This window comes from Dermacentor andersoni, chromosome 11, assembly GCF_023375885.2.
Source record: "Dermacentor andersoni chromosome 11, qqDerAnde1_hic_scaffold, whole genome shotgun sequence".
NCBI classification, from domain to species: Eukaryota; Metazoa; Arthropoda; class Arachnida; order Ixodida; family Ixodidae; genus Dermacentor; species Dermacentor andersoni.
This window is the reverse complement of record NC_092824.1, coordinates 96,430,761-96,445,836: the sequence shown is the minus strand read 5'-3', so window position 1 is coordinate 96,445,836 and position 15,076 is coordinate 96,430,761. Positions and strand designations below refer to the sequence as shown.

Below are 15,076 nucleotides of genomic sequence, written 5' to 3'. Positions count from 1 at the left end.
GACGAAGGATGATTCATGGTCTGGAATCGTTTACAAAAATCGCTGAATATAGGTATGAGAAGAAGGGGCTTGACTTTGTTAGTCATTACCACATGAAGCCAAGAAATGCATCGGGGAAATTAACTGCGGTTGAAATTGGAATGTAGAGAACAATGAAGAAAATGGAAAACGAAGGTGGACGAAAAGATAACTTGTCGCCGGTGGGAGCCGAACCCACAACCTCCGCATTACGCGTGCGTTGCACGACCAATTGTGCTACGACGGCGGCCATCAATTCGTCCACTTACTTGGGTATCTATGTCTACTAGAGCTAGCCTAGGAGTGTTAGCCAGCGCCGCTCAGAGCCACGGTGGGCGGATGAGGAACATCCTCTGTTGCCCGACGGCATCACGTAACGCGTGATCTTAGGGAGCAGGCGCGTAGCTAATAAACCCTCGCATGCTACATAATCACGTCAAGGCTGCCAGATTCGATACCCTTGCAATGAATAAACGAGAGAAGAGTAACAAGGGCCTCGATTTTGTTAATCATTACCACATAAAGTCAATAGACAATCAAGCCAAGGAAAGCGTCGGGGAAATTAACTGTGGTTGAGATTGTAATGTAGAAAATAATGTAGAAAAACGCCGTTTATGAAAAGAACGAAAAGCTGTGAAGTGTTGCTTTACAGATTTTTATGCAGTTACGATGATTTAGAATGATTATATCTTAGTTTTGACTGGATTTGTACACTGGAGATCACGAAGAAAAGAAAATTTCAGTTTTTGTTTTAGCAGGTTTCTGTCAGAGAATTCACAGATTTTTTGGGGGTTACAGAAAAATTCTGCGAATTTTCTTTAAATTTACAGCCATTTTAAGTCGAAAGCCTTAGATTTTCAAGTTTCAAGGTCGCGTTGTGAGGTACAGAAAATATCACGTGGCCCAAGGCAGGCAAGGAGGGAACTAAAGCATGTCCAGCCGTGTGTAAGAGATGATCAATGCTTAGCAATGTTAATGATTGATTAGTGATTGGATTAAAGTGGTTGAAGGACGATCAGCGTGGATTAAGGTGTACTAAAGCGGATTAACGTGAATTAGGGTGCACTGAGGTGGATTAATGAGGATTAAGGTGAATTACAGCAGGCTTTACACGGCTTTCGCCTTCACGTCTCTTAGGCGATAGCTAAGGACATCTGGAACTTTTTTTACAGTGCGTGGATTAGGCGGGCACCGCGAGTTCTGCCGAGTTTTGTGTCAGCGCCGGGAATCCAACAGGCAGGCGAGCGATCGCCTGCCACTTGCGACATTTTTGCCCTGCGTACGCGAATACATTTTGATCTGCACTGTAAACAATCAGAAAAGCATACCCAAGTTGTCTGATCAGCTCTGGGAACAAAGATGATGAAGTCGATCGGAACCAACTACCGTGGTTGGAGCAGTTCGCAGACATTTTTTGCAGGCGCCCAAACGCCTATTCTGGAATGAAGTTGTTACACATACAGTCAACGGCCGCACGATCGTAACGCTTACAAATCTACCGTTGTAAAGAGTAGATAAAAAAAGGGCAAAAAAGTGACAAACCCTTCCCCTACTACAAAAGGGGGTAAGCGAAGCTTGTCCGGCGTGCACCTGACCTTCGTCCCGGTTAAATGATCGACAGGTAACGATGCCGGATTGTTTCAGCCCCCTGCTACCTCAGCTCGGTATCTTCTCATTGCTGTCAGATTGCCTGGGCTCGGGCGGCGCTAAAGGCGCGTTTATAGTCACGCTATCGGCAAACGGGCGGGCGTCACTCGACGCCGAGCGCGTCCGGTTACGTTGGCAGCGCTAGTGCGTCGAACCATCGGTCGAACTACAAACGCTGTTCTCGCCAACGTGACGTAACGTGCGCGCGCGCTCACGGTACGTCGGATTATCATCATCAGCAGCCTGGCTACGCCCACTGCCGGGCAAAGGCCTCTCCCATACTTCATGTGCTAATTGTGGCCACGTTGTCCCTGCAAACTTCTTAATCTCATCCGCCCACCTAACTTTGTGCCGCCCCCTGCTACGCTTCCTTTCTCTTGGAATCCAGTATGTCGGATTATATTTAGCCCTTAACGGCTGGATCGGCGCGCCGGCGGCGAGTTCTCGCAGCCGCGCGTCGAAGGCTGCCCTGCCAATTCCTCGGGGGCGTGGTCGTCCCATCCGTTTTCCGAGACTGAACTGAATGGAAGCCGGCAGAGCACGCGTAAAACCCTTTCCTGCCCTTTCTGTCCCCAGCGGAAGCGAAACGGCTCCGACTGGTTGCGCGTGGGGTGAGCGCGCGCCTATGCAGCTGAAATCCTCCAGAGCCGGCGCAGCTGTCAACTCATCAAATCGCCCTTTCCCACAGCTGCTTTGCACTGGGAGCAACTGTTTGTCTTTTTTTTTTGCGTGGCCACCACAACGTCACTTGTGCCCAATTCAAGCTTCGCTTGAAAACAAACATCGGGCAGCTGCATTCGTCGCCCTCGGCCGGTACGCTTGCGCACCTCTAAGACAGCAGTGCAGACAAAACGGATAAATTAGACACATTTACACTCCCCATGCAGCTTTGGCCAGTTTCGTGTCGCGTACTCTGTGCTCACCGTAATGCGCGAATTAACCGCTGTCTGAGCCGTGCTTGCAGCAAGGTCGATTGAAATAGGTCGCGAAGCTTCGGGCGAAAAGCGGTTCAGTACAGATTGTCACCGACATCAGCATGGGGGGTTATGGGAGCCGCGATCGAAGCGCGACTATGTTTGGAGGGAACAAACATTGGGAAAGAAAAACGCGTTTTTTAATTCAAGCGAGACACAGTTAGATTCATTCAACGAAAATAAAATTCCTGCTCAATTTTATATATTCGTGAAGACTTAAGAAAATACAAGTTTATTTAATTTTATTATTATTAATAAATGCATTTATTTGCAGTGCCCATCGCTACAGGGGGCGTTGACGCCACTATCACTCGCAATGCAATGCACGTCTTTAAATGGGCAGAAAGGCGCACTTGTAAAGTTCACCTGTTGAAATACGCCCCCCTCACAGTTTGTGCTTTCTTGCTCGTCGAAGTTTGTCTGAAATTGGTGACGCGGGTAGCTTCATCGCTTGTTAATCTGTTCAGTCAAAAGTAGTGAGTTACGACCGCCAGATAATTGTGTAGTTGTTTTCGCGCGACTGCGCTGGCCGACGGGCTTGGCATCCTACAATAGAATCAGCACTCTACACCTAAAGCTTTCGTCGGCCTCCAAAGAAAGTATGTTCTGGGCAGGGATGCGATTTCGACAACCGTACGGCTGGCCTTTTGCTGCTTCGCTTTCCACGCTGAAAGCTCGAAACGCCCATCAAGTCGAATGGCGGGACATTTGAATATATAGCTCCAAAGGCAGGACAACAAAACAAATTTCGCGACTTCGAAAACAACATGACGTCACTTCTGCTTTTAACGGACATGGCGTCACATTTTTTCTTCCGCCGGAAGTGTTCCCACCACATACAGATGGCGCTAAGCCCAATGAACCGCCGATGGACCGCCATGTTTTGAACGTATGGGCTCCTATGGAAGCTTCGCTACCACGTATATTTACCTTGCTTGCAGTCGCTGTGGCCACTGATAACGAGCGAGCAAACGCCGATCAAAAGGCGGGCGCTGCAACGTACCCCAATATGGCGGCGATTATGACATGTTTTCTGCTCTGCAATTACTTCCTGCTTATACAGCGAGCATCAGCTTGAAAGATCGGCCTCTTGCACTCAGAGGAAGCCACGCTCGAAGGAAATGCACTAGGGCGCATTATGTCCTCGCCAGCTGCTCGCCGAAAGTCTTTCCTTTCTCTTTTATAGCGATGAGCGTTAGAATACTCCACGCATTCTTTGCTATTATCTTAACCCACGCTAAATTGGGTCACTGGGTAGACCCAAGGAGGTTAAAGAAAAACGTTTTCTTTAACCTCCTTGGTTTTCACTTCGCGATATACTGACTGGCGCGAACAATCTGCCTCGTGCGCCATGTTGAAAACGGAGCGACGTGTGGCACGACTGCTTCGCTAATCGGGAGATCGCGAGAGGCGGCGCGTGGGTGACGTGTATGCGCCATTCACAGCAGCCGCCGCAGACAGACTTCCGTTCATGCAGCGCTTTGTTTCCATACAGACAACACTACTCTGGCACCATTTCGCCGCAAAGCCCGTCTAGCGCAGTACTACACTTTTCTTCTCGTGCTTCCGCCGTGCCTTCCTCTTCCACTTACCGTCTCATGGTTTTGCCGCATCCTCCTTGTCCACTCTCCTCCTCCCGCTTTCTTGGCTATTGCGGTACATCTCCCGCTGCGCTCAGTGTTCGCTTGGTTACGAGGGACAACGCCGACGCTCGCCGCAGGAACGGGTGAAAGCTGCGCTCTAAAAGCTCCTCGCGCCCACACTCTAAATAAAAAAGATTGCCCCCTTTGGGTTGCAATTTGTCCCCAAACAATATTCGTCGTCTGTCTTGCCCGCATTTCCTTTCTTTAACGCAGCGAGCCCGGTACTTCCTAGTCACGAACGGCTTGCGCATTATCAGCGTGAGACAGCATTATGACAGGAAAGTAGCGAGCGCAGAGTTTTCAAGAGAGGACACGCACGCAAGACAGATGCCGATTATTGTTTGCGGACAAGATAAACCCCAAACGGTGTCAACTTTCTTTTAGAGTAGTTACAAGATTGTCAGGCTGTTCAAATTGCTTCCGTGGAGAAATGTACGGGGGGATCATTTTTAAGCTTCCCGGAATTTTCAAAGATCACTTGTCTCGGATAGCATAGTTCTAGTCCTCGAGCTGGATCATTCAGAGAGGCGGACATTACTTTTACAGAAAATCGAAATACATATTCAACTAATTAAAGGTTAATAATTAATACCTGTCACACGAGCACACACACAAAAAAATACTCTTTTATGACAGCGGTCTTTTACCAAGTTGAGACTTTAATGAAGAGGTATTGCGCAGCAGGGACACGGCCACCACTTTTCTTTTAATTTCTTTCCTTTTTTGTGACCCTTTTTTTTCCCTCTTCCCCTTCCCTTACGTAGAGTTGCAGGTCAGATTCTCCATTATCCGGCCGACCTCTCTACATTTTCCAGTGATTAAAATACTTCTTTCCTTCAGGACACATTACCAAAAACGTGGCGCTAGCGTTCGAAACAAAACCGTTCAAACTAAACTGATGTACTCCGATATGTAAAGTGACAAACGTATTGTATTGCTCGTCTTTCAAATAAATTTAACGCCAGATTAAGAACGCTAATGTAGATTTATGGTAGTAGTTTAAAGAGCGTTTGCAGAACTAGTGAAGTGCACGCTTGTCCCGCAACATTGGGCTTCAACAGAATGAGCATTACTAGGTTTACTAAGTATTGTGCGATAGATACATTTATTTTTTATGATGAACCTAGGTGACAGAAAACTACGTACTTGCTCATTTTCTTTTATAATTGATGGCGACCACTGGTTTTGGAGATACTCCTTTTCGGCCGTAAAAGAGAAAAGACAAACTGAGCTGAATTATTGCAAGAGGCGTTCATTACTAACACGAGAAGTCGACACGCATACTACTAATGAACAAAAACAAAAGCCGGCGAGTTGGCAAGGCGCATCCGCTACGAATGAACAGAATGACACCAGTTTGGAAGCATCCGTCATCAAATTCACCGTAAAAATGCGCCGTTGTTCCGCTTACCTTTTTAACAGAAAGCTATTATGCACTGAACCACAAAAGTAACTGGATCGAACGCCCATGTATTTCGTCCCAAACATGGAGAAGTAATATCGTGAAACTAATGTCATCCTTGAGTTATCCCAAGTTTATCCACGTCTCGCAAACTCACCGGCCACAATTCGCGAATTGCGATATGTGCCTTAAAGTAATTTCGTTTCGGATTCCCGTCGTCCTCGTAAACACCACGGAATAGGAAAACAACAAAACGAGTCTCCGGCCGCCGCAGCACCACCAGCTCGACGCGCGACACTTCGCATTACGTAGACGTCAGCAATAGGCGAGTCTGTCAACATTTGTTATTCTGATCGTACGTTTTCCCGGTTAGTACGTTTTTCTTCCAAAACGTATTAACGATGTTCTACTGTAATTGGCAAATTTTGTCAATTAGTTTAATGTCTAAATTTGTTGCGCTAGTAATGCCCGCCTCTAACAATAATCAAGCTTAAGAGTTATGCTACCTGCCACACTTAAATCTCGTTATAGCGTAACGGTTTATAACGAAATAACGGATATAACGAAATAATCAACCTCCCTTGGTCTCTAGAGAAACCGGTGTTTAAAATTTCGTTTTAACGAGGAAGTTATATACTGGTCTAGAGATATAAAGAAAAATTTTCATTCCGAAACTACAAATAACCACCCGCTTTGCACGCAACATACTTGTTAAAATGCGCGGCGCTTTAAGGGCTCTTAATGTAGCAAATTAAATGACCCGCGGCTGCCCTGTACCGGCAACGTCCGAAGGAAAGCTGACCAAGCTATGCTGGCCAAACCTCACTTCTGTTAACGTGCTGTGCGCTCTCTTTTGCTTAGCTTCGCAAGCGGGCGTAGGCCAGTCAGCAGCAGTTTGCTTTTTACGCCGCGTTGCCGTTTACACAGCAGGAGAATGAATGACGGCAGCAGGTGCTCGAAACGGAAAGTTATCGCTCTGGATCAAAATGCAGCCATAATAAGAGCTGTTCCATCAATGACGAAGAAAAGGCAACTGGCCACGGATTTCGGCATCGCGCCGAGCACACTTTCTACGATTCTCAGCAGCAAGGAAGTCATCACTGGCGCTGTTGCACGCGGCGTAAGATGAACGCGGAGGAAGCTGCGATCTCCTGCCTTTGAAGCAGTGGAAGAGGCGCTGTTCAAGTGGTTTTTGGATACAAGGGTTGTGGGGGTGGCACTACTCCAGAGAAAAGCCAGAGACTTTGCCTGCATTATGGGCTTGCATTATGACCTTCTTCCTGCGTTCTTAACGCCAGTCATGTCTTATGGAGACGATGAAGCCGCTGCCGGTGATCATAATCATGCTGGTGTGCTCCCTTCTGTTGCGGCGGCGCCGCGTTCAAAAGACAATGAAAATGAGGTATTGGGTGTCGCCTTTGCGTCCTTATAGTCAGGGTCTGTATTGTACTAAATCGGGTAAGGCGCACTGTCTCCAACAACGCTTCGGTCGGGACGTCTCGGCTTAGACGCCTCGTTGTAAAAAAGAACGCGCGGGAACGAGGCGAACCATGCCAACCAAAACAAGCGCGAGCGAGAGCTGACGCGAGCAGACGATAACGCGAAACAAGTGGTCCGGCTGAAGCAGACGCGAGTACGAATAGGGCAGTCGGGCGGGTCCGCATGATCTCAGTTTCACGCGCATACGTCACTGTAGGGACCACTCTTATTGGTCTCCTGCGCCCGCTGCTCACTTGCCGCCGCGACTAGCCACGAAAAATCGGCCCGGGACTGACCCCTCCCGCGGCGCGCGCTTTGCCGCTCATGTTACTGGGGCATTACGACGGGACGCAGAAACAGCGACCTTGCGATTTGAGAAAGGGCGAAAATGTCCGCCACGGATTCTTTTTTTTTTTCACGCGCTGCGTTGAGGGGTTTCTCCTGAGCTTTCTCTCTATGGCAGGGCCAGAGCAATGCTACTCGGAGGCACCACCTCGCGATTTGGCGCGCTAAAGACATTGTCGGAGCGCGGTATGTTCAAATTGACCGTCGCAAATGCTTGCGCGTTCGAATTACCGGGCGTTTTCGTCCATTGGAACATACATAACTTTGAGTGGACCACAACATCAGTTCGAATAAACCGGAAGCTCGAATTAACGAGATTCGACTTACCTCCGCGATGACTTACCTGTAGTGAGTACACCCTCGCGTACAATAATTAGCCGTATAATAATTCGTCAGTGGCTTCGTTAACTTCGTTTGACTTCGTTAAAACGAGATTAAGTGCACATGAAGAAATATCAAACAAAATGAAAGCTGCGCTAGCATTTGAAGCATTTCCCGAAACAAACGAGGCGCTCAACTTATATGAAGGACTCTTTTAAACACATATTTGGCACGAGTCCTTTATAAACTTTACATAACCTATTCAGGAGACAGAAGTATAATTTAAAGGTGCTGCTTGGCTGTTTGGTTCATCACTGCATGTTTAGAGAAGTGCACAATGAAATGAAGACATTCTGTCCAGTGTCAGTATTTCATGATAAAGTGGGCATTTGCTTGAGCCTGCAAATAAAGGTATAACTTTGCCAACCACAAACCAGCAACAAATTTCTTTACGGTGGACACATCTGGTGGCTCTTTGGTGAAAGTTTGATAGTCATCTCCTTGAAGGATACACCCATTGGCTCTCAAAAGAACAGACCAAGTTATGAACACACCTTTCCGCCATTCTCAGGTGGTGGTGGTGGTGCCTGGCGGCCATTTGGCGAAGCCTTGTCACCCATTTCACAGTGGAACAGATCAAGCCCTAGAACGGCATTATCCTCGCCTTCTGATGCTGGTGACATCCGGTGTTCACTTGGAGAAGCCTTCACAGCTACCTTGGAGTGGAAGAGTTCAAGTCCCAAAGCGGTGTTTCCGTCGTCTTCTGATGGTGGTACTGTTTGACGGCCACTTGGCGAAGCCTTGTCAGCCACATCACAGTGGAACAGATCAAGCCCTAGGATGGTGTTATCCTCGCCTTCTGAAGGTGGTGGTGTCCGGCATTCACTCGGTGAAGCCTTCACAGCCACCTCAGACTGGACCAGATCAAGCCCTAAAGCGTTATCGTCTCCTTCGGAGCGTGGTGGAATCTGGTGGCTATTCGGCAAAGCCCTACCAGACACCTGCAAGTAGAACAGATGAAGCCCTAAAGCAGTGTTTTCATTGTCTTCTGACAGTGCTGGCATTTGGTGGCTGCTCAGCGAAGCCTTGCCAGTCACCTGTGCACCTGTAACAATTTTCTCCCTAGCACAGCAAGCTTCTCGCAAGTGACGTGACCGGCCCCAGGGCCTAGTGAACCTCCTACCGCACATGTTGCATTCGTAGGGTTTCCTGCCGGAGTGCTGGAGCTTGTGTCGGTCCAGGTGGCTTTTATGAGCAAACGTGACTGGACAATCACTGCAGGCATGCACCTTTCCATCTGCGTGTTGTCTCATGTGGTTAGTGAATGTTTCCCTCCGAACGAAGTTCCTGCCACACGGACTGCAGTGGTAAGGGAACTGCTCGTTCGCATACATCTGTTCATCATCATCCGCCTGTGGCATGATAAGGGGTGAAGTCCCAGATGAACGTGGGGAATCTGAGGTGATGGGCACCTGACCATGGCTTTCGAGATTGCAATGGCGCGCCGATTCGATCGCAGAGACAACGGCCTGACGCACATGAATGAGGCGGTGACGCCTGAGTGCCGCCTTGTCGGAAAAACTTGCGCCGCACAGATTGCATTTGTGTGGACGCTCTCCGGTGTGAGTAAGCAGGTGACAATTCAATGTGTCCTTCCTGGCAAACGCAGCTGGACAGGTGGGGCATTGGTATGGCCTTGCGCCGATGTGCGTCAGCTGGTGTGCGCTGAGGGTTTTCTCGGAGGCAAATTTGCCTCCGCACATGGAACACTCGTGCAGCTTTTCGCCGGTGTGCGTGTGTTGGTGTCTTGTGAGCGACACCTTCTGCGAAAACCTCCTTTCGCAGATGGGGCACTGGTAAGGTCTTTCGCCCTCATGCGTGGTCTTCAAGTGTCGTTGGACGCACGATCTGCGGACAAAGGTCTTTTCACACATGGGACATGCATGGGGTCCTTCGCCCTTGGGTTTGCGTTTTCGTTGAGGCGTTGAGGACACTGCGCTGGTGGTGGCAGGGTTCCTGAAAGATCCCGCAAAAGAATAAGTTATGCACATCCAACGCCCATGCTGGTACAGTCGCCAACCGATAAATGGGACACTGATAATTCGGACATGCTAGGTAATTTGGACAGCTCTGCAGCACCGCCAGCGTCCCCATAGACTTAGTGTATGAAGACGACCAACATTTTGGACAGCCACCAGCTCTACATTCAATCATCCAGACTCCGTCTGCGGCTGTAGCATACGCCGACTCTGCTGCCATTATCTCCTCTGGAAACCTCGACTAGAGATCAAAAAAGAAAACTCTTACACTTAACTTCATGCGGCTGTCAAAGAACCGCAGCAGGTGATAATTCTGAGTCCTGCACTATGTTATTTCTCATTGAACCAAGGTATCGCTTTGGGACATTCAACCCTGTGAATCAATCTGTCATGCAATAGTTACATTAATGCTCCACACCCTTCTCAAGTTATGCCGTCCGAGATGCAAACAGAACTACTAATTTCGGCAATATTGCACCTTTTTCTTTTTTTTTTGCAAATGCGCACTCTGAGGCCTCGACACATTGATGTCACAATGACAATGGCAATGCTTGATTTTTGTTAAGGAAAAAATGCAAGACATTGGTAAGCTATGTTAGTACTCGACCGCCCGCATCATTCCCGTCTGTATATCCTGATGGAAACAGTGCGAGCACATATGTGCCTTTATGCGCATGGACTATGCAATGCAGCACATGCTGCAGTTTGTGGTGACAGAATAACAGTGAACGTGCGATCGTGGCCTCATTCCAATCTATCTGGCACATTTCCGCAAGAGTCTGGGACTAACGGAAGCATATCTGCCGGACGTGGCACAGGACACCTGTCAACAATCACCTGATACAAAGCAATAGTTGAAGTGGCGTACATCAGCAATGACATACACTGCAATATGGTGTAGCCTATACAATAACGTATTTACACGATTGTAAGTCAACTCAAATGTAAGTCGACCGCCCCCATATTGTGGGCGACAGGGGAAAAAAAAAGGAGAGCACACCCACGGGCGCATTCCATAACGAAAATTTATTAGTAGCTGGCATGGTCACTGGACTACTCCGTCCTCACTTGTGCCATCGTCCTGAGTAATGCTGGCATCGTTATTTCCGTCAGGGAGGCTCTCTTGACATGTTGGGGTGGCGTGGTTCACTCGTACTCATGGCGCAGCAGGTCCTTAAAAGGCAAAGATCCAGGCTCACCTCATGACCATGTCGCACGTCACTGGCAGGGACCGATCACGCATTTCAGCGACGTACACCGCAAGCTTGGACTTCAGCTCCGGAAAGCGTCCGACTTCGGCCCAAGGAAACCTCTTCGCTTGCTGTCACAAGGGAAAACTTTGCTTCGCTACAGTCGCCGCTCTCAAACCGCCCATTAAGAAACATCAAACTTGTGGCCTTGGTGCAGTTGTTTGTTTCTTCAGCGTAAAGGATGGCAGCCCTCTTGAACGCTGCTATGACCAAGTGCCAAATGTTTAGTGGACTCTAAGCACTCATGACAACTGAGGAAGCATGGAAGTAGCAGTGGCCGGCAGTCAAATCGAAGGCATGAACCTAACGAGCTACAGGGAAAGAGAAACATGCGAGCGGTGTCTGCTCTTCCATGAACCATCAATACTCCCCACAAGCGCTGCTGTTCTGAGGGTGCTGCCGCAAATGGAATAGCGGCACTTCTATGAACTATCAACATCCCCCAATGAGTGCTGTGTGCGCTGTAAAACTCAGAAATGCTGAAAAACCTTTCCGAAAAGTGAACAAATGCGCAGGATAGCGGAGAGCTACAGGTAGGGCCGTAGAGCAAACATATACAGTCGCCGACCGTTTATTCAGACCTCACGGGGACTGCGGAAATGTCCGAATAAACAGGTGTCCAAAAAAGCAGATTAAGAAAATAAAATGAAATCCTTTATTTCCACGCACTTATTCGGGCTCGGCAGTAGGCTTGAAGAAATCGTGAGTGCGCCGTTGCACGCTGTTGCGTTTACGCGCAATCAGATAAGCCTGAATCTCTGGTGGAACGGTCACTATAGGCGGCTGAAAGCACAGTCACTGCTTGTGCACGCTCCTCATGCGACGGCAGCATAGCACATGGTGCATCGTCTTCCGACTCGGAGTCATCGTCCGGCAGTGCAGCATAGAGAATGGGCGCAGCAGAAACCTGACGAATCATCTCGCCGTCGTCGAGTTCTGCGCATGTCAGTACAGCAGTGTCAGCACCTGTGAAACTGTCAAATGAGACGGTGTCCGGAATCGCAATGCAACCACTGCGCAGGTCTCGGCAGAACATTTTCCGCGTCAGTAGGGAGCACATGTGAAGGCGACAAATGTTAGGCCTCCCGGCACCCGCTTGCCGGCATTCCCCAGCGCAGTCTGCGCGGGCACTGTCGGCGCCATTAGACACTTGACGCGATGTTTCCGTACGCCGCGTTGGAACACCGAAACCTCGCCACAGCACACAAAGCAAACACCACCGTGCCGACACCAGTCGCACAAACGAAAAACGTGGCCTGCTCGCAGCGTCGTGCGCGAAAGAAGCAAATCAGCTGCTGAATTGTCTTGACATGGCTTACTAAGCTGAAACCGGAACTGCTGTACGGCCACTCCATCGAACCAGGCAGAAACGATGATGATGAGCGGGGATTTCCAGTAGCGCCACCTGGTGGGGCAGCAAGAAGGCCCCGTTCAAAACAAAAATGGCGTTCTGCAAGTCGAACTATGCGCCAGTCAGAGTCGGTGCACGATGCCCTTGATCGAGTTGGGTCAAGGAGTGTCCGAAAAATCAGACGAGAGGTTGCAAGGTGTCCGAACTATCGGCAGTTGTTATACACTATGGGGAGAACGGCGGTGCCGCGAAGCTGACCGAATAATCGGGCATGTCCGAATTTTTGGAGTCCGGAAAATCGGTCGGCGACTGTACTTGAGAAATAGCACAAAACCAGACAAGCTACGACTGCAAACACTTATACTCGATGTACACATTGCCAGGAGTCATGCAGAGCAGACTCCTGGCAAAACAGCTCAAGGGAATTACACTTGTGTCAGACAATGACATGAAAGAGTCAGCTACAGACATTTTGAAACAGCAAACCAAGAACCTTTATAAGACGGGAATCGCGCGACTCGTTAGTCAGCGGGACAAATGTCTAAATGCTCGTGGAGACTACTTTTAAATGAATGAATAAAACCTTTATTTCAAGGAATGGGACGGCTCTATGCCGCTGTTGGGGATTAGGTGGGAAAGGAATGTGGGTTCCCGGATTGTTGGCTGAAGCACATCTTCATCTCAGTCTTTGATTTTCCACTTTATGCAGACTCAGGTGTATGTTCAGTTCCACCGCTCTCACATGGGCTGGTCAACCCCTTCTACACTACTCAAAACAAGCCACTTTGTCTGCCATATGTCACAATAGCTTTCTGTGTTTCAGGGTTTGTATTCCAATTCCTAGTGTTCTGATGTCTCCGCGTAGTAAATGTTGAATGTTGGACCGCCCTTGTGAAAAAGCTGCACAGCTCCAGATGAGGTGTTGCAAGTCTGCTCTGCATGACTCCTGGCAATGTGTGCATCGAGTATAAGTGTTTGCAGTCGTAGCTTGTCTGGTTTTGTGCTATTTCTCAAGTACAGTCGCCGACCGATTTTCCGGACTCCAAAAATTCGGACATGCCCGATTATTCGGTCAGCTTCGCGGCACCGCCGTTCTCCCCATAGACCATAGTGTATAACAACTGCCGAAAGTTCGGACACCTTGCAACCTCTCGCCTGATTTTTCGGACACTCCTTGAGCCAACTCGATCGAGGGCATCATGCACAGACTCTGACCGGCGCATAGTTCGACTTGCAGAACGCCATTTTTGTTTTGAACGGGGCCTTCTTGCTGCCCCACCAGGTGGCGCTACTGGAAATCCCCGCTCATCATCATCGTTTCTGCCTGGTTCGATGGAGTGGCCATACAGCAGTTCCGGTTTCAGCTTAGTAAGCCATGTCAAGACAATCCAGCAGCTGATTTGCTTCTTTCGCGCACCACGCTGCGAGCAGGCCACGTTTTTCGTTTGTGCGACTGGTGTTGGCACGGTGGTGTTTGCTTTGTGTGCTGTGGCGAGGTTTCGGTGTTCCAACGCGGCGTACGGAAACATCGCGTCAAGTGTCTAATGGCGCCGACAGTGCCCGCGCAGACTGCGCTGGGGAATGCCGGCAAGCGGGTGCCGGGAGGCCTAAGATTTGTCGCCTTCAGATGTGCTCCCTACTGACGCGGAAAATGTTCTGCCGAGACCTGCGCAGTGGTTGCATTGCGATTCCGGACACCGTCTCATTTGACAGTTTCACAGGTGCTGACACTGCTGTACTGACATGCGCAGAACTTGACGACGGCGAGATCATTCGTCAGGTTTCTGCTGCACCCATTCTCTATGCTGCACCGCCGGACGATGACTCCGAGTCGGAAGACGATGCACCATGTGCTACGCTGCCGTCGCATGCGGAGCGTGCACAAGCAGTGACTGTGCTTTCAGCCGCCTATAGTGACCGTTCCACCAGAGATTCAGGCTTATCTGATTGCGCGTAAACGGAACAGCGTGCAACGGCGCACTCACGATTTCTTCAAGCCTACTGCCGAGCCCGAATAAGTGCGTGGAAATAAAGGATTTCATTTTTTTTTCTTAATCTGCTTTTTCGGACACCTGTTTATTCGGACATTTCCGCAGTACCCGTGAGGTCCGAATAAACGGTCGGCGACTGTATGTGGGGCGTGTATGCAGCGTTGGCCATAACCTTATTCAAAAAAACCTCTTCCATGCGAGTAAGCCCGCGCTTGTCATCAAACACATGTACTGGTGTAGCTTCTAATAGTCTTCGTTTACGGTCTGCTTTTATTTTATTGCATATGTAATGCATCGGTGCTCTGCTAGGAGAGCCTTTGGTCAATATCTTTAGGTATGGATTTTGGTCTGGAAGGTTTGGCGAGGAAATGAAGTGTGGGGAGCTGTACGTGTAATCAAGCCCACCCGCTTGAGCGGCAAATGCATGAACAGCTGCATTGCCCCCATCCGTGCCGGTGTGCCCCGGTGTCCATAGGATTTCAACATTTGCCCCACTGTCCCGTATTCTCTTTAGCTTTTTCTGGTGTCACTGGCCACAGCATCATCTGTTGTAGGCACCATTAATTCAGTCACTGCTTCATATGAATCAGTAAGGATCCGATAATTATTTCACACA

General features: G+C 49.1%; 1 protein-coding gene across 1 annotated transcript in view; it reads right to left on the bottom strand.

Moving 5' to 3' along the window:
* LOC126539105 (uncharacterized) overlaps positions 1-15,076 on the bottom strand; it is a 64,221-nt gene that overhangs the window by 34,097 nt on the left and 15,048 nt on the right. The window contains exon 6 of the mRNA XM_055075190.2: positions 8,384-9,845. Coding sequence (XP_054931165.2) covers positions 8,384-9,845 — 1,462 coding nt within the window. The remainder of the gene's footprint in view (positions 1-8,383; positions 9,846-15,076) is intronic.